The sequence below is a fragment of the Gorilla gorilla genome, chromosome 13 (genome assembly GCF_029281585.2).
Source record: "Gorilla gorilla gorilla isolate KB3781 chromosome 13, NHGRI_mGorGor1-v2.1_pri, whole genome shotgun sequence".
Classification (NCBI taxonomy): domain Eukaryota; kingdom Metazoa; phylum Chordata; class Mammalia; order Primates; family Hominidae; genus Gorilla; species Gorilla gorilla.
The window spans coordinates 124,063,472-124,083,479 of NC_073237.2; the positions used below are offsets into that span (position 1 = coordinate 124,063,472).

The 20,008-nt window shown below is 48.6% G+C and overlaps 1 protein-coding gene across 3 annotated transcripts in view; it reads left to right on the forward strand.

Moving 5' to 3' along the window:
- The window catches only part of STXBP1 (syntaxin binding protein 1), a 112,766-nt gene extending 104,574 nt beyond the window's left edge, over positions 1–8,192 (forward strand). For 2 of the 3 annotated variants that reach the window (XM_031014743.3, XM_055351204.2), the window contains exon 20: positions 6,266–6,340. Coding sequence is in view for 1 of the 3 variants with exons in the window: in XM_031014741.3 (XP_030870601.1) it covers positions 6,266–6,348 (83 nt within the window). In the remaining 2 variants the exon portion in view is untranslated. Of the gene's footprint in view, positions 1–6,265 lie in introns of all 3 variants that reach the window. The other variant, XM_031014741.3, reaches the window with a different exon arrangement.
- The last annotated feature ends 11,816 nt before the right edge of the window (positions 8,193–20,008 follow it).

Genomic DNA, 20,008 nt, shown 5'->3' on the forward strand with positions numbered 1-20,008 from the left:
TACAGAAAAGAAACTCTTCCACTCTGAAGGGCTTTCTTTGATTATTCCGTCACTCTTTTTCTTTATTTCTTCCTTTTTAGTTTATTATTTATTTGATTTTGTTTCAACAAGAAAATGCTTGCAGTTCTCAACACCGATTGAAAATGTGTCCAGTGCTGCCCTCACAGCCCTGCCATGAACCCTCTGGGCTCTGACCTGCTGGCTCACCCATGCCTTGGGTTCCGCACTGCTCAGTCAGACGCCTGCAGGCCGCTGGGTGGAAACTAAAAATGATAATGACTGCTGTGAATAGTTGTCAGAGAGGGAGCTGAAGTTTTGGGGGATGCCTGAGGCACAGTGCCCAACCCTGCTGGTCTGGGATGAATTTGTGGCCCCCACAAGGAATGTAAAGTGTCCTGGTTGTGCTGGGTGTGGGGGTCTGAGGGCGAGGCCAGTGGACATTCAGGGAACACCATGTCCAGGAAGGCAGGCGGTGGTGGAGATGGCTGGTCATGAGGGAAGCTTGGCAGGCAATGTAGAATAGACCCCAGGTCAGTGGCAGCTGGACGGATGGTGTGAATACCTTTTTCCTAGGACAGGCACTTCTCAAGGAATAAGTTATAAGGGGTAATTGGGTCACAAGCCACCATCTGCTTGGGGAACCCCAATCTTTAGTGGGAAGAGCTTTTGTTTCATGTTCCTCTGCAGGAAACGGCACTTAATAGTCATTTGCTCTTTTACTAATTACTTTTAATTCTGTGGATCCTTTCAAGAGTTGAGTAGTCATACCCCTCTCTCTCCCACTGAAGTCCCTTGGTAAGGTCTGAGAGCCTTTCAGTAGAAATGTTTTTTTTTTTTTTTGAGACGGGGTCTCGCTATATTGCCCATGCTGGAGTGCAGTGGCTCTTCACAGGTGTGATCACAACACACTGCAGCCTCAAACTCCTGGCCTCAAGAGATCCTCCTATCTCAGCCTCCTGAGTAGCTGGCACCATAGGCCCATACCACTGTGCCCAGCATAAACCTATTATTAATGCTCTGTGTGGTTTTAGAGAGCATCTTCTGTCTCCCACCAAGCTTGTTACCCAGAGCCTACTGTCTGCTTAGTAGACTATCCAAATTTTATTTTATTTATTTTTATTTTTTATTATTATTTTTTTTTTGAGATAGAGTTTCGCTCTTGTTGCCCACGCTGGAGTGCAATGGCATGATCTTGGCTCACCACAGCCTCTGCCTCCTGGGTTCAAGTGATCCTCCTGCCTTAGTCTCCCAAGTTGCTGGGATTACAGGCATGCGCCACCACACCTGGCTAATTTTTTTTTTTTTTTGTATTTTTAGTAGGGATGGGGTTTCTCCATGTTGGTCAGGCTGGTCTCGAACTCCCAACCTCAGGTGATCCGCCTGCCTCAGCCTCCCAAAGTGCTGGGATTATAGGCGTGAGCCACCGCGCCCAGCCGACTATCCAAATTTTGATCTTCAAAACTGTCCTCATTCCCTCCTCTCTCTTTCCATCCTTCAGATATGATAGAACCTTCTGTGTGTTTAAATGGCAGGCTTCCATCATCACATCAGTGACTCCTTAGCTTGTTATATATTCTTTCATGAGGCCATATTTTGTGTACCTGACTTTGTGTATATCATTAACAATGGACCCTGGAAAAGCCCCTTCACCTGAGCTGAGATGTGGCCCAGTGAGTCACAGAGCATGAGTCCCCTGTGAGCAGTGGAGAGAGACCTGGACTCAGAGCCAGGAGGACTGGCCTCTACCCCAGCTCCTCCATGGGCACCTGTGTGGCTGTGGGAAGATACCCTCGCTCTCTGGCCATAGCATAAGAGCACAGGGAGGGTGGATCGCGTGCCCCCCAGGCACGCAGGACCTCTGACATTCTGTATATTCAGTGATTACGATTTGTGCCTCAAACCATGCAGTCCTGCTGACTCTCTCACTCTCTGGTGAGCCTCAGGGGAATGGCCCTTCAGAACCTTGGCTAGGTGACATCAGAAGCTGCTTGTGTATGTAAGGAAAATGGGGCTTCCTCCTAAAGGTAGGAACAGGAAGCTACGCTGTTTATCTCCTCCTCTCTCCTTTCCTTGATATGAATGTCAGGGCAGCAGTGTGCTAAGGAACTGAAAGTAGTTGGGAACCCAGAAAGTGGACCTGGTTATAGCCCTAGGCTATAGCTCCCATCCTGCCTGGGCTGGCCCTCCCTAGAAAGCAAGGCCAGTAGGTGGTGAATAAAAGCCATTGTTTTAAAAAAAAATCATTCCTTAGAAGCACTTTGATAGGTTGTAAATCAGAGACATCTGGTTCTGTGTGCAGACTGCAGGTAGGTGGATGGATTTGCTGCAGTATGTATTTTAAGACTTCTAGAAAGACAAATGTTCAGTCGAGTCTGCAGCAATAGCAGACCACTTGCAGGATCTGAAAGAGCACAGACTCAAACTGCAAAGGCTCCTGCTACGATGAGTTCTGAGCTTCCCTGCTTCAGAACAAGCTTCTCCTTTGCAGAGTATTTTCCTTTGCGTTATATTTGCTCAGCAGAGGTCTCAGCTGCCATCAAAACAAAGAGAACGTAAACAGACTCCATATATTCCTGGCTTCTGAAATCATTTGCTGAGTGGTGTTGGGTTTTAGAGCATTCAGTTAAGCAAGGCACAGAGCCCTAATACCAGTGAGGTCAGAAAGCAGATTAAGGTCTGACTTGCCCTCTTCTGTTGTGATCGTCCAGGTGACCAAAGTACAGGACAGTGCAGACTGTCAGAAAACTCGAGTGTCCTAAAGACCAGTATCAGGGCAGCATATCTTTTGTGTCTTTTTTCTTTCTTTCTTTCTTTTGAGTCAGGGTTTCACTCTGTTACCCAGGCTGGAGTGCAGTGGCATGATTTTAGCTCACTGCAGCCTGGACCTTCTGGGTTCAAGTGATCCTTCCACCTCAGCTCACCTAGTAGCTGGGACCACAGGCATGCGCCACCATGCCTGGCTAATTGTTTTGTATTTTTGGTAGAGACTGGGTTTCACCACGTTGCCCAGGCTGGTTTTGAACTCCTGAGCTCAAGTTATCCCCCAGCCTCGGCCTACCAAGTGCTGGGATTACAGACATGAGCCACTGCACCTGGCCCAACATATCTTTTAGGAGAGGATGAGTTTTCCTGCAGCAAATGAGAGGGTTCTCAGCAGACACCGTGCATGGGTGATGGTGCCATGCCCTGTCTTCCCAGCTCCTCTCCCTCCCGTAGCTGAGGCTGGCTCCCCCAAGGTCAGGGTTAACCAACAACTCTCACTAAATCCTCACCAGTCATCCCTCCACATTGTCTAAGAAATGAAATCTTTTGATTAGATTTTCACCTCTCTGCTCTGGTTAGTTTATGATAAAAGTACTCTTCTTTGGGGAATGCCCAAGAGACTGTCAGAAGCAAATGTGAGAGAGCTGAAGACTGGATCAAGTCTTTGCAGTACATGGGGGCCACTTGGGAGAAAGTTGGTGGGTTTTTATATTGATTATTTTGCTTCATTCCAGATTGGGGTCAGGTATGTTTCATTTTTCTTTGGGACTCAGATTTGAATCTGAATTCAGAGCCCACCTATTGCCTGGCTGCTATTCAAGCATCCACCTGCCCATCCCCTCCCCTCCCAGGGGCCACAGGGTCCCGAGAATCAAGAGCCTGGAGGCACTGCTTCTGGACCTGTCTGTGCCACCCACCCTGAGCAAGCACCTGACTGCTCTGGCCTTCACGTGTCCCATGTGTAGGATGAGGAGGGTGGGCCGGATCACAGTTTTCCAAACGTGGCTGATGATCATACTCACCTGGGCTGCTCTTTAAATGTACACATTTTCTGGCGCCGCCCTGCATATTCTGAGTCAGTAGGTCTGCTTCAGCCAAACTCAAGAATGATTGGACCAGCTAGCCTGCAAGAACACTTTTGGTTTTCAGATTCTGTCCGTGTAGAAAGAAGGATTTTGTCCCATCAGAGCTTGCAGTGTCTGGCCCACACCTTTGAAAACATGTAGACAGTCATGTAGATGGGCCTCAACTTAGTTTTTAGAGACCACTGTTTACATTTCATAATCTTCCAGTTATAGGGACTAAATAGGACCCTCAGAGCAATAGGGCCCACTTGCTGCTCTATTCTGGAAAACCAACATGGTCAGCCATCTGTGGACTCAAAATGAAAACTGTGCAAAATGTGGATTATGGACTCACTCAGCTTAATTTGCAATGTTTATGGTGGTGAAAAGCTTGACCAATTTATTAAAACAACACAGATGACTGACTTTAAAGAATTGGCTTTCTGATGATCAGCATTTACACCAGCTAGTCTGGTCCCCTTAAAGAAACCACGTAGGTGAAGGCCTAGGCCAGAGCCTGTTGCCGAGGGTCTTCGAGGTTTCACTGATTGTCTCCAATACTCAGTCCTAGAATTACTGTTCTTCAGTCAAGACTGGGAGCAATGAATGGTCAGTGATTAAATAATATCAGAGACTTCTAGTGCATTAATTCCCTAACCTCTCTTTGGCCTCTTCCAAATCCTAGATTTACATATCAACAAAGATAGGGAGGACTTTGGAATCAGCATCTGATCAGAGGAACCCCTTCGGATGCTTCCTTTAAAATGATTCTGCCCTCTTATTTCCTGGAGTCATTTGGATGGCTAAGGAGGGGCTTGGGACATTTTTCTCTGGCACATGCGCTCCTTGCTGTTGCTTGTAACGAGGAAGCTCCCAAGCGAATCCTCACGCTCTGCAGGACAGGCTGTCTTTCAGCATCTGGACACGTGGGCTACATGGAGTTGCAATTTGGAGGGCCCCCATCCTGGCAATGGTTCACTCTTCAGAGTTTGGGGCAAGCCTTGTAATATGCGTCCTTTCTCCTCATTTGTACAGCAGCCTTTGGCCTCTTTTAGGACTAGCAGGAGGAGTGGTGAGGTCACAGAAATGAGTGGACTTCAGGGGAAAGGAGTGCTATAAAAAAGCCCAGGGACACACTCCTGAAACCTGCATCGCATTTGCTGAAGGAGCCTCAGGTCTGCAGAATGACGAGTCAGCTTTCCAGTGCAGGGCCCCTACAGGCCGCGTGCACAGGGCATCATGCCGAGGACAAGTTCCTCACTCAGCTGGGAGTGGGCAGCTGGGGCCTGAACTGCAGAGAAAGGGATGTTGGAAGAACAGAGACGGCTTTTCAAGTTTCTGCTAGTCTGGAGTGACCAGGAAGGGCTGCAGTTCCAGCAGTCTTGGGTCAGCTGAGCGAGTAGTTAGTGGTCAAAGGCATAGGGACCCTGGTATTGGAGTCATGCCCAATGAGCCAGCCAAAGCCTTCTTCTGCCTGCCCTTGGGGTGGAAATCCAGCATCCAGTGGTTTCCGCTCCCCTGCTCCCATGAAGGCCCATTCCTTTGCCACGTCTCCAGGGAGGCACATTTTCAAGTACGGGTCTCTTTTGTTCAGTTCTTGTCTCCCACCAGGACCTTTCTTTGAAGCACTCTGCTGCATGCGTGCAGGCCTCATGCTCACCCACACACCACCCCGGTCACCTCTGTTCTGTTTAAGTCCATGTCCAAACCACACGACCCATGCATCTTTTTTTACTGCACTTACTAGATCTCTCTCTCTCTCCTTATGACAAAGACTTTCATTTATTTTTATTTTTATTTTTGCAGTAGAAGTATATCTAATTCCATTAGCTTAAATTTTTGCAAGCATTTCTAATCTCTTACAATACGCGGTCTCTGCAAGGTAAGGCCTCAGGTCCCCTGGCCCTTTCCCTCTCACACCTGAGGTCCCACCCACCAGGGCAGTACCAACTGGCTGGCTCCCAGAGGTCAGTGGATTCTCCCAGGGGGCTTTGCCTATCAACTTCCTCTCCCAGGCACCATGCTTTCCACACATGGTCCCCCTACCAACTCTGGCCCCATTTTCAGCCTTTCCCCGCCTTGCCATGTTTGGAATTTCTCTCCCTGGCTTCACCTGGAGTTTGAGTGAATTAGAAATGCAGCTGCCCATCACCTGCAGATGGCTCTGCACCCTGATGGTGAGGCGGCTCCTTCCTTGGTGCAGCCTGGGACCCTGCCTGAGCCAGAGGATGTGTTTTGTTTATCCACAGCCCCCAAATATCTCCCAGGCCTATTGCGACGGGACCCCAACCCCAATTCTGACACCCCTCCCTGCTTCCACTATACCCAGACCAGGGTGGGGGAGGGGGGTGGGTGCAGATCTGGGAATCAAGAAGCGCAGGAAAGGAAGTGTTAGAAACCAGAACCGGCAAGCTCACTGTCTTCTCTGCCTCCTCCAGGATCCACGCACATCCTCACCCCACAGAAACTGCTGGACACACTGAAGAAACTGAATAAAACAGATGAAGAAATAAGCAGTTAAAAAAATAAGTCGCCCCTCCAAAACACGCCCCCATCCCACAGCGCTCCGCAGCTTCCCACCACTGCCCGCCTCAGTTCCTTTGCGTCTGTTGCCTCCCCAGCCCTGCACGCCCTGGCTGGCACTGTTGCCGCTGCATTCTCGTGTTCAGTGATGCCCTCTTCTTGTTTGAAACAAAAGAAAATAATGCATTGTGTTTTTTAAAAAGAGTATCATCTTATATATGTATCCTAAAAAGATAAGCTCATGTGCAATTGGTGCACAGCAGGAGAACTTTCTGGACTGTTAGGATGAATGGACGCCTTCTCCCCATTATTTAAGATTTGTGACCTTGTACATAACCCTGGGTGATGTGCACATTGCTTGGGTATGGAACGGTAGAAATTTGGGTGTTTTTAAAACCTTGTTTGGGGTTGTTCCTGTCCTTGTTGAGAATCATAGAGATGTCTGTGTTCTTGGAGTATTTCACACTGAGGACTAATCTGCTATCTTCATTCCAGTCCCTACCCCTCAGTGCCTGCTTTCATCCAAATAACCTGGGAGGTGACAATCGAGATATCTCAGGAGGTCCAAGGTGGAACAGACCTCTTTGCCTTTCCCAGCATCTCATACCTCCGGTAGTGCAGCTGTGGGTGGAGGCTGGGGTGTCTGCACGAAGCCAGGCCAGCGGCCTCCTCCACAGCCTGTCACTGCCCCCTCCCCAGCCTGTGTCCACAGTGCTGTGATCCCGAGGGAAGTCCTCCAGTCTAAGTCACAGTGCCCTGACAGGTGAGAAGCAAACTCCCGCTGGAAGCCTCCATCTCTTTGGAAAAACAGTTAGTCTGGAGCCTGTGGCCCAGGCCCTTCTGTCCCCAGGCATCATCCCAACAGCTCATTTTCCCTAGTCAGCCTTCGTTCAAGGGTCAGGAATGGACCAGAACAGATGGGTTCTGGAGGCCCCTGAACAGAGGGCTATGGCTGTGGAGAAGGTTCTTGGCCCATTGGACTCACACAGACCCTGTACCCTCTCGGCAAGCATCTTCAGTCAGATTATCCTCAGTTTCAGATACTTCATAATACCTTGTGTTGTGTGAGGTCATACATCATCGTGTTTGTAAGAGAAGACGGTCATTTTATTCTCTGTATAAAACTTAGCTCTAAAGCAGAAACTAAAGCAGCAAATGCAGGAAGGCTGTCTCGCCATCCTCAAGACTCAGCAGCTCTCATTCTCCAGTGGTGAGCACACCATTTGTGCTGCTGCTGCTGTTGTCGTGAAATATAATAACAGTGGAAGTCACAAAAATGTCCCCTGCCCAGCCCCCTCGCCGCCCTTGACCTCCTGCAGGCCATGTATTACTTGTCTAGTGATGTCCTCTCAAAGTGCTGTACGCGAGCTCGGCGCCACCTCCGCCTCCCTTTCAGAGCCTGCTCCCCGCCCTCTCCGCTCGCTGCATTGTGGTGTTCTCTTCTCAAGGCTTTGAAATCTCCCCTTGCACTGAGATTAGTCGTCAGATCTCTCCCTGTCTCCCTCCCAACTTATACGACCTGATTTCCTTAGGACGGAACCGCAGGCACCTGCGCCGGGCGTCTTACTCCTGCTGCTTGTTCTGTCCCCTCCCTCGGACCAAACAGTGCTCATGCTTCAGGACCTTGTTTGTCGAAGATGTTGGTTTCCCTTTCTCTGTTATTTATATAAAAATAATTTATCAAAAGGATATTTTAAAAAAGCTAGTCTGTCTTGAAACTTGTTTACCTTAAAATTATCAGAATCTCAGTGTTTGAAAGTACTGAAGCACAAACATATATCATCTCTGTACCATTCTGTACTAAAGCACTTGAGTCTAATAAAGAAAGAAATCAGCACCCCTTCCCGGTGTCCAGGGGGCTCCAGTCTGGCTTTCCTTTGGGCAACGGAAGGAGAAAGCTTTTGCAGTGGTTCATCGCAGAGGAGGTGGCCACCTCCGGCTGTGGCATGGAGTCTTCTGGACCCAGGTCCCCGTTGCTTGCGTTAGATCTGTAGCTGCCTTACACTGGGGACTAGCCATGGAGCTTGTCTTGGGCCCCTAGCAGCAACAGCGTGCTGCCTAGAGATGACGCCATTCTTCCACCGTGTTTCTCCTTATCTAGAATGCTTTTCTTTCCTTTTTTTTTTTTTTTTTTTTTTTTTTGAGATGGAGTCTCACTCTGTTGCCCAGGCTGGAGTATGCAGTGGCGAGTCTCGGCTCACTGCAACCTCTGTCTCCCGGGTTCAAGTGATTCTCCTGCCTCAGCCTCCGTAGTTGGGATTGCAGGCAGCCACCACCATGTCCAGCTAATTTTTGTATTTTTAGTAGAGACAGGGTTTTGCCATGTTGGTCAGGCTGATCTTGAACTCCTGACCTCAGGTGATCCGCCCACCTCAGCCTTAGAATGCTTTTCTAACGCAGACACTGCAGGGCTCCATCTTTGCAGATGCTCCCTCTCCAGTCATGTGGTGCCTGTGTATTTAGGGCATGCAGTGAGATCACTTCACCAGCGTTACTCCTCTCCTCCTCTGCTCCTGCTGCCGTACCACCCACCCTACGTGTATAATGAACTTCTCTCCAGGATGGAAGCCGGTGTGTGTCCTGCTTGTCTTGGAACCTGCTCCTGACCTGAGAAGACTGCAGTGAGGTGGGCCCAGCTCTCAGAATGGACCCGTAAGTGAGGGTCGAGGCCACACAGGAAACTTGCTAGAATGCTGGGCCCCGGGGAGTGAGACCCTTTGTAGGGACTTCTGTCTCTACTTCTTTTTCCCCCATCATTCTCATTCTGATCCTGATCTCCTTTATAGCACTGAGAAAGCTACCAACTCAAGGGCAGTTAGTGGAATTTGCACCACCACAGCCTGCTATAGTCTGGTGAGACATGCCTCATTAGGAGGGAACAACCATTGACTGACCCTGCCAGGCCCCTCACATACTTGTCTGTTAGGCAGATCCTCTCCCATTCTACAGATGAAGAAACTGAGGCTCAGAGAGATGCAGAAATTCAGAAAGCTCACTCCCCTGACACCCATTGTCCTGTCTTGTTGTTGTTGTTGTTGTTGTTTTGAGACTGGGTCTCACTCCCTTGCCCAGGCTGGAGTGCAATGGCCTAATCACGGCTCACTGCAGCCTTGACCTCCCGAGCTCAGGTGATCCTCCCACCTCAGCCTCCCGAGTAACTGGAACCACAGAACCACAGGCACGTGCCACCATGCCCAGCTAATTTTTGTATTTTTCTGGAGAGATGGAGTCTTTTGTATTTTTCTGGAGAGATGGAGTGTTGTCCAGGCTGGTCTTGAACTCCTAGGCTCAAGCGATTGGCCTGCCTCAGCCTCCCAAACTGCTTGGATTACAGGCGTGAGCCACTGTGTCTGGCCCCCCATTATCTTTATCATTAGTTCACCAGCAAACAGAAGGCTTTGGAACGAGATCCAAGACTGGAATTTTTAAAATTCTAAATTGTTCTAAGCCAAATTTACATTAAAGCAAAAGCAGCACTGTTTGCTGCTTCCCGGGATCATCTGTCCCTCCAAGCTCCTGGGAGTGGCTTTCTAGTATCTCCCTGGTTGTTTCTGAAGTCTTCTGTCCCAGCTTCCTGTCACCTCTCTCCATTCTACCCCTTCACTACCGCCCAAGAGCAAATGAGTGTGGCTCTTTAGGTTCTTGGCCAAAGCCCTGGTCCTCCTGTGTTACCCAGAAGAGATGGAACCCACAGGCCACTGCTAAAAAGTCTCCAACGGTGTTAAATATCCTTGGAGGAGCAGGGAATTCCAAACAACCCAAAGCATGCAACACCAACTGAGCCATTCTAAAGCCAGGTCTGTGAGCTGCAGCCAGGCACTGTGCCTTTCCGGAGGCCCTGGTCCAGGCTGCGGGACTCAGCAGAGACTGCTGGGGGCCTGTGCACCCACCTCGGAATGACACCAAGCATTTGTTCCTGAGGAAGCGGAAGGCCAGAGTGGTTAGGAGCACAGACTTCAGCATCAGCATACCTGGGTTAAATCCACCCTTGGCCTCTTTCCACATGATCCTGACAGGTGACTTTGTTCCCTCCTGTAGTGCCCGTGGAGGCGGGAAGCTGAGCCCGGCTCCCAGGAAGCACAGTGAGGGCTCAGCCATTGATGATGATGATGATGATGATGGTGATGATGCTGCTGCTGCTGCTGTTGACGATGAGTCCAAGCCAAGACTGGGGAGAAAAGAATAGTCTCATAAATTTAAAAAAGCCCAATGCTCATCAACAAGAGAACAGATAAACTGTGTATTCACCCAATGGTGAGTTTGAAGCAGTTAAAAATGCATGACACACAGTTGCATATGTCAACATGAATAGATCTCAGACACTTAACGATGAGTGAAAAGAGCACAGTATGGGAGGACACAGGATAGTGCATTTATATAAAGCTTCAGTGTTGCAGGCTGAAAGAGTGAGGGTCGTGATCAACTCAGTATCCTGGAGGCTACATGAGTAAACAGCAAACTGTTCTCATAAATGCAGAATGTTGGCAAACTGACAAACTGCATCTGCCGCCCAGAAGGAATGCGGAGGGCAGTCACTCCCTAAGCACAGTTTTCTTGTGATTAGGTACATCTGAAGCCTGTTAGCAATAATGTGAACCTGTGATCAATCAAGCAGCTGACCAATCATTACCTCCTCTTCCCTGCTCTTTCTACCCAGTAAATACAAAGGGCTGTAGAAGCTCAGAGCTGCTGCTTTTGCTCAGTAGAAGCAGGGAGTCCTCTTCTTCTTCCCCCGACCCCTTCTTTTAAAACAGTTTCTTTTAAGTTTTCATTTCTGCGTTCGTCCTCCTTCATTCAGTCCCGTAGTAACCGTGGCAAACCACGGCACTTCAAAACCTCATAAAAAGCACCACATATTGCTTATTTGGATACATATGTTGTAAATGTGTGAAAACATGCATGGGAATGACAAATACCGAAGTCAGGATAGTGACTGGCGATGGGGAAGGGATGGTTATTATTGTCGTCTTATATCTTCAATTCCAAATGAGCCACGGGCTTAAAAGTACTTCATTGAATAAAAAAAACCAACAACGTATTAATGCAATCATTCTGATTGTGGTTATATATTAAGGCCAGGCACAGTGGCTCATGCCTGTAATCCCAACACTTTGGGAGGCTGAGGAGGGTGGCTCACTTGAGCCCAGGAGTTTGAGACCAGCTTGGACAACATGGTGAAACCGTCTCTACAAAAAATTAAAAAATTACCCTGGCATGGTGGCATGTGCCTGTAGTCCCAGCTACTCAGGAGGCTGGGGTGGGAGGATCACCTGAGCCCAGGAGTTCGAGGCTGCAGTGAGCTGTGATTGTGCCACTGCACTCCAGCTGGGACAACAGCAAGACCCTGTCTGTAAATAAATAATATATGGCACTTATTATGTGCCAGGCACTGAGTGCTTTGTATGTGACTTGCTGAATCTTCTCAACAACTCTAGGAGTTAGGTGCCATTATTAGCCCTATTTACATATGGGGAAGCAAAACCACAGAGACAAAGCAACTTGGCTAGGGCCCTCCAGTTAGTACGTGGCAGAGACTAGATTTAAACACAGCCGTCTGACTCCAGAGCCCTCCACTATCAGAAAAACATTATCATCCGGGTGCGGTGGCTCACATCTGTTAATCCCAGCACTTTGGGAGGCCAAGGAGGGTGGATCACTTGAGGTCAGGAGTTCGAAACCAGCCTGGCCAACATGGTGAAACCCCGTCTCTACTAAAAATACAAAAAAATTAGCTGGGCTTGGTGGTGGACACCTGTAATCCCAGCTACTTGGGAGGCTGAGGCAGGAGAATCACTTGACCCCGGGAGGCAGAGGTTTCAGTGAACCGAGATTGTGCCATTGCACTCCAGCCTGGGGAACAGAGCAAGACTCCATCTCAAAAAACAAAGAAAACATTCTCGGTATAAGCAGACAGTGGGATTCCAGTGTGAATACAGAGTGTTAGTCTGTATAGGCTGAACAAATGACTCTTCAAGGATGATGATTTTACACAAGCAACAAAAAAGAAGAAAAAGAGTGGAAATAAAGTGGTACAATAAAAATTGGATTTTCCTGGGCCAGTGAGTTATACCTGCCTGGTCCCCTGTGCATTACCTGTTATAAAAGAACATTGTCACAGACTGGATGAACACACTGAAATATTTTAGTTATTTCAGTTACTTCAATCAAATATTTCTATCAATTTCAACTGAAGCACAATAACCTAGTCCATAAGCCAAGCCCATTTTTCCAGACCAAGCACTAAAGAATACATTCTAGAATGAAACTGATGAATTCCATTGCCCAAACTACAGAGACAGTGATCTGAGTTACGCTCCTTGGAGTAAAAAGTGGCACCAACTGTTGGCAAGAAGTTTGTAAAACCAGCTGCTGCTGGCCGGGCGTAGTGGCTCACGCCTGTAATCCCAGCACTTTGGGAGGCCGAGGTGGGCAGATCGCCTGAGGTCAGGAGTTCAAGACCAGCCTGGCCAACATGGTAAAACCCCATCTCTACAAAAAAAACATAAATTAGCTGAGCATGGTGGCTTGTGCCTGTAATCCCAGCTACTCGGGAGACTGAGGCAGGAGAATCACTTGAACCCAGGAAGCAGAGGTTGTGGTGAGCCGAGATCACACCACTGCACTCCAGCCTGGGTGACAGAGCAAGACTCTGTCTCAAACAAAAACAAAAAACAGCAGCTGTTGACCTCCAGCACCAGATGACAAGGCTGGTGAGAAGTGTCCGTGGCAGACTATGTGGAATGTAAGGACACTGTCAACACATGCGCTCCCTCTTACAACTGGGTTGAATGGTGCTGAGCAGAATTTGAGTCTCCTCCTGGAGGGAGCGCTGCCTCTTTATGAAGGGGAAGTGCTCAGATAGTGCTTGCTCTGTTTATCATTAAAATTGCTTGCTCGGATGACACCAAAAGCACAGACAAAACAAGAAAAAATAGGTAAACTGTTCTACTTCAAAATTTAAAGCTACAATCAAAGGACACAATCTGCAGGGTGAAAAAGGCAGTCTCAGAGTGGGAAAAAACTGTTTGCAAATCACATATCTGATAAGGGGCTAATATCCAGATGCAAGAACTCCTATACTCAACAACAAAAAATAATCTGACTTAAAAATGGGCAGAAGTTTGGTGGCGTGTGCCTGTAGTCCTAACTACTTGGGAGGCTCAGGTGGCAGGATGGTTTGAGTCCAGGAGTTTGAGACCAGCCAAAGCAACATAGCAAGATGCCGAATCTATGTAAAAATAAATGAAATCAAAACCAGAAAAAATGGGCAAGGGATTTGAATAGCCATTTCTCTAAATAAATCATACAAATGGCAAATAAGCACACAAAAAGATGCTCAACTGTAAGGCAAGTCAAAACCACTACCTCGTACCTATTAGAACGGCTACTAGAAAAATGAAAAACAGGCCGGGCACAATGGCTCATGCCTGTAATCCCACACTTTGAGAGGCCAAGGAGAGCAGATCACTGGAGCCCAGGAGTTCATGGCCAGCCTGGGCAACACAGTGAGACCTCATCTCTACAAAAAAGAAAAAGAAAAATTAGCCAGTCGTGGTGGCACATGCCTGTAACCCCAACTACTTGGGAGGCTTGCTTGAGCCCGGGAGGTCAAGGCTGCAGCGAGCCATGATTGCACCACAGCACTCCAGCCTGGGCAACAGAGTGAGACCCTGTCTCAAAAAATAAAAATGGGGGGGCAAATTCCTACCCATTCTCTCTGAAGCACGTGTGCCCCTCCCTGTGGATATAGAATCCCTGGATCTAGGGTGTAATGGTATGGGGAATCCACCACCTTGTCTGTTTCTAAGAAAAAACAACAACAAAAATAAAGGGATGGGTTAAAGTTCCTGAATTAGCCGCCCCTGGAGCTGTCCCTGTCCCAGCAGCGGCTTCCCACAAGACCAACTTTTTTTTTTTTTTTTTTTTGAGACGGAGTCTCGCCCAGGCTGGAGTGCAGCAGTGTGATCTCGGCTCACTGCAACCTCTCCCTCCCGGATTCAAGCGATCCTCCCTCCTTAGCCTCCGGAGTAGCTGGGACTACAGGCTAATTTTTGTATTTTTAGTAGAGATAGGGTTTCACCATGTTTGCCAGACTGGTCTCGAACTCATGACCTCAAGTCATCCGCCAGCTTCGGCCTCCCAAAGTGCTGGCATTATAGGTGTGAACCACCGCGCCCAGCCAAGGACAACTTCTTGGTGTTTCACAGAAGCCAAAATGCCCAAGGAACCCCCGGCGCTCTGGCAAGGGTGGGACTCCACCCGGAGTTGCCGCCAGGGCGCCTTCTGCCCGGCCGCCCGCACTCCCCTCAACCAACGCGGAACAGACACTCGAGGCCGAAACACTGTGAGCAAGGAAAAGGCCGACACCCAACACCGGTCACGCGGCGGATTAAACGCGGCCTCGGGACTGGGCTTGGAGAGGCCGGGCTTCCGGGGCTAGTAAGCGTCTACTAGCCGGGCTGTTTAGGGATTGGTCGCCTCTGGCCCTGGAGGCGGGGGTTCCTGGAGTAAGACGGTTGCTGATTGGCTGGCTTTCCGAGGCGGGGTTGTGAAGCGTTGGTCATTCTATCTGGGTGCTGGGTTAGGCAGTACGAATACTAAAATTGGAACCAGTGACACGCAGATTGGTGAAGCGTTCCATATTTTTTCCATGTGATACCCTAAAGTAGGATGAAAGACTGTGCTGAGCAAAATAAAATGAGCTATCAGGGGAAAAAAAACTAGTTCTGGGAGTTAGCTGTTACCAGAACAGTCTCTTCCTAGGAGAACAGGCACTTTTAATTCTCTGTTTATTGCATAATGATCACCAGATGGACTATGGAGTTGAGCCTGGAATTTGACTCCTGACTTCCCTGTGTGACCTGGAGAAGTTACTTAACCTCAATTTTCCCATCAATATAATGGGAATAATATAAATGCCTCCTGAGACTGAGGCGGGCGGATCACTTGAGGCCAGGAGTTCGAGACCAGCCTGGCCAACACGGTGAAACCCCGTCTCTACTAAAAATACAAAAACTAGCCGGTTGTGGTGCACTCCAGCCTGGGCAGCGGAGCAAGACTGTCTCAAGAAAATAATAAAGTCAAATAAAAATAAAGCAACTTGGAACCTGCACTTCTGCTGCTGATCAAATACTGCACTGCTCCTTCTCTGCTCTAGGAAGCTTATGTGTTAGGCTGTCTCTCTGACCCCCTCTTGCCCGCTCCCTCCTTCTCTCAGCTGCAGCTTCTCTGGCCTTCATCAAATCTGAGTTGTTTTTCTTGCTTTAGGCCCTGTGCTGTCTTTCCACCTCCCATCCACACCCCTTATGGGCAGCATCTCCTTCTCCTCCAAGCCTAGCGCCTCCATGATGGGGGCTGTTCCTGGCTCCTCCTCGTGCTTTTGGAGCTCTCTGTACCTTTCCTCTGTCAACTAAAAATGAAATCAGCCCTTCACTGACTGAATGGAGTACCCCTTGGCTAAGGAACCCCAGAAAAACCTTAAAAACAGTTCCCAGCCATGATGAGATGGGGTGTCAGACACGCCTCATGAAGCCTCTCCGTTTTACAGTTTAGAAACAACAACCGACCAGCATTCATGTTAAAATAGAGATCATAAGACTGGCAGAACAGACTCTTTTATGGCAATACAGTATCAAATTATAAACAGGACCTCGGGCCATGGCAGGTGAGGATTAAGTCACACACTCCACACTTGCCACAAGCTTTTCTTTTTCTCTAGCAGCTAAACAAGTTCTAGATGGCCTGGAGATAAGCAATATTAAAACAATTACAATTCACCCAGCTCCCAGAGGCTGAGGGACTGACCACCTGTTCCACCAGCCATAACTACAGCTTTCATTGGACAAGAGGCTGACTTCAACAACTTTCTCCAGATAAGAAGACTATGAACTGGCTCTGGCCAATTTACAGAGCACTTGCGTGCCCTCATTTTCTGAAAAGCCCTTTCAACGAATAGGGCCTAATTGTAATATATTTAAATGCCAAGTCTCCACCCCAAAGTAAACATGGGTCGAATGGTACATACATGTTTGTTCAATATGCATGTGTCAAACCACCTTCATGAATATGCATAGCCCCTCCTACAATCTGCTGAATATGTATGTTTAGCCAACCCATTCAGCCTAAAGCTCCTACCCCAACCCCTTCTCCTACCTGTCTCTGGTCTTGGCTGGAGGCACGCTTCCTAGCCTGTGGGATGACCACCTTGCAGGCTGTAAACTCCTCTAAAGGAGTCTCCTCTCCTTTCCCAAATTTATAAATCATGTGATTTTTTTCAAGTTAACGTATCATAGTACCAAATCACAGGTGTAATTCTGCTACTTGTGTTCACATCTGATTGATATCTTTCCCAACACACACGGGGCCACTCACTTTAATAAGGGCATAGGAGCAGGGATCTATTAGTGGAATAAAGAAAGGGAATGAATGAATGAATGAATGAAGGCACTTAATCAAGACTCAGCTGTTTGCCAGACAGGCTCCAGCCCAAGGATCAGGAGTACCTGACCTGCTAAAGAAAGTGCTCTTCATCTCAGAGTTGATGAACCTGAATGTTCCAGTCATTTCCCTGGTAAAGTGCCCAATCTACTTGAAATCTTTAAAAATTGGCATGTTTGGGCCGGGCGCAGTGGCTCATGTCTGTAATCCCAGCACTTTGGGAGGCCAAGGTGGGCGGATCACCTAAGGTCAGGAGTTAAGACCAGCCTGATCAACATGGAGAAATAGCGGTGTCTCCACTGAAAACACAAAATTAGTCGGGTGTGGTGGCAGATGCCTATAATCCCAGCTACTCGGGAGGCTGCAGCAGGAGAATTGCTTGAACCTGGTAGGCAGAGGTTGCAGTGAGCCCAGATCGCACCATTACACTCCAGCCTGGGCAACAAGAGTGAAACTCTGTCTCAAAAAAAAAAAAAAAATTGGTATGTTTGGTTGGGCATGGTGACTCATGCCTGTAATCTCGACACCTTGAGAGGCCGAAGCAGGAGGATCACTGGAGCCCAGAAGTTCAAGACGAGCCTGGGCAAAACAGGGAGACCCCCGTCTCTAAAAAACAAATTGTTTAAAAATTAGCCAGAGGTAGGCTGGGCGTGGTGGCTCATGCCTGTAATCCCAACACTTTGGGAGACCGAGGTGGGCGGATCACGAGGTCAGGAGATCAAGACCATCCTGGCTAACACGGTGAAACCCTGTCTCTACTAAAAATACAAAAAATTAGGCAGGCATGGTGATGGGCGCCTGTAGTCCCAGCTACTCGGGAGGCTGAGGCAGGAGAATGGCGTGAACCCAGGAGGTGGAGCTTGCAGTGAGCCAAGATTGCCTGGGTGACAGAGCGAGATTCCGTCTCCAAAAAAAAAAAAAAAAAAAGCCGGAGGTGGTGCATGCACCTGTAGTCCCTCCTACTGGGTGGAGGTGGGAGTGGGGAATCACTTGAGCCCAGGAGATCAAGGCTGCAGTGAACTGTGGTTGTGCCACTGCACTCCAGCCTGGGAGACAGAGTGAGACCCTGTCTCAAAAAACAAATAAACAAATAAAAACCAGCGTGTTTGTGTCATCTTAATTGACAAATCATCATCATGATTATCATCACCACAACCATTTGTTGCGAACTCATCAGGTGCGAGGTGCTGGGCTTTTGACATGAGCCTGTGACGTTGTGACATGCTTTGCCAACATTTGTCATTTTTTTTTTTTTTTTCTTGAGAGAGTGTCTTGCTCTGTCATTCAGGCTGGAGTGCAATGGCATGATCTCAGCTCACTGCAACCTCTGCCTCCTGGATTCAAACGATTCTCCTACCTCAGCCTCCCAAGTAGCTGGGAATACAGGCATGTGCCACCACGCCTGGCTAATTTTTTTTTTTTTTTTTTGTATTTTTAGTAGAGACAGGGTTCTGCCATGTTGGCCAGGCTGGTCTCGAGCTCCTGACCTCAGGTGATCCACCCGCCTCGGCCTCCCAAAGTGCTGGGATTACAGGTGTGAGCCACTGCACACAGCTGAAAGTCACTTTGAAACAACCAATCCACTTTTTGTTCTGTTTCTGCTTTGTCAGCCTTCTCCATCTGTAAAACCAGCCTCCTCTGTTCAGCAAATTGGGACACTCATTCTATTGCCCAATTCTAGAATAACAAATAAAAGCCAATTAAGGCTAGGTGCTATGGCTCACACCTGTAATCCTAGCACTTTGGGAGGCTGAGGCGGGCAGATCACCTGAGGTCAGGAGTTCAAGACCAGCCTGGCCAACATGGTGAAACCCCATCTCTACTAAAAATACAAAAATTAGCGGGGTATGGTGGTACACACCTGTAATCCCATCTACCTGGGAAGCTGAGGCAGGAGAATCACTTGAATCCAGGAGGTGGAGGTTGCAGTGAGCTGAGATCATACCACTGCACTCCAGCCTGGGCGACAGAGCAAGAGAAAGAAAGAGAGAGAGAGAGAAAGAGAAAGAGAGAGAGGGAAAGAGAGAGAAAGAGAAAGAGTCAATTACGCTATTTAAACTGATTGGTTGTAATTTTGTCTCTGACAGCCTTTAGACATGGATTTTTTGAAGCTGTGACAGAAGTGAGTCCCCTCGGCAGAGTGACAGAGCTGTTTGTCCTCTTCCCCTGCCTCTTTCCCCAAAGCAAAAACCCACGTGCCACGGCACCCAAACTGGGGGAGGGACCTACTTTTCCTAAGTCACACCCTGCTCTATAAGTGGGTACCAGGGGGTGGCAGCCACTGGTATTCTCAGCTGGTCTCGCCCCGCCTGGTGTGAAAAAGCCTCCATCCTATGAGCTAGCTGGAGTTGGGCCGGCAGGGCCCAAGCATTCTCAACCTGCCACACCTGGAGAAGAGCTTCCACGCTCCAGGTGGGCCTTGTGGGAAAGTCCTCTCTGCTGTACCTGCTTGCAGTAGAGATTCTGCAACACAGGGATGGGCAGGGAGGGGTGGGGTGCTGTGTAGAGAAAGGCCAGCAGCCTTCCCCTCCCAGGGCGAAATGAAGAGCCAGACTAGGAGCTGGGAGAAGAGCCCCTGTCTTTTTGACCGCACCTGCCTAGAGTATAACACCCCAGGTAAAACTTCCACGACACAGAGCTGGGGGGTTAGGGGGAGAAATGGTGTTTTTCTAACACCAAATATTTGTTACTTTTCACACCAATTCTCTGATACCAGCTGGGTATCCAACATGTGAGAGTACGTAAAATTTAAAAGCTGGCTGGGTGCAGTGGATCATGCCTGTAATCCCAGCACTCTGGGAGGCCAAGGCGGGCAGATCACTTGAGATCAGGAGTTTGAGACCATGCTGGGCAACACGATGAAACTCCGTCTCCACCAAAAAAAATTAAAAAATTAGCCAGGCATGGTGGTGCGTGCGTGTAGTCCCCAGCTACTCGGGAGGCTGAGGCAGGAGAATCGCTTGAACCCAGGAGGCAGAGGTTGCGAGCCGAGATGGTGCCACTGCACTCCAGCCTATGTGACAGAACGAGACACTGTCTCAAAAAAAAAAAAGAAAGAAAAGAAAAAAATGTAAAAGCTGTTGGAACCCCAAAACCACTTTAAGCCTTGAGAGATATGCGACTGTGATGTGGGTCATGGAGCCTGTTCTGCAGATCTGCCTCTTAAACTGGAGCTTAACCCTCTTCCCCATTGTTCCCGTTCTGTAAATGACGAGGAAAGA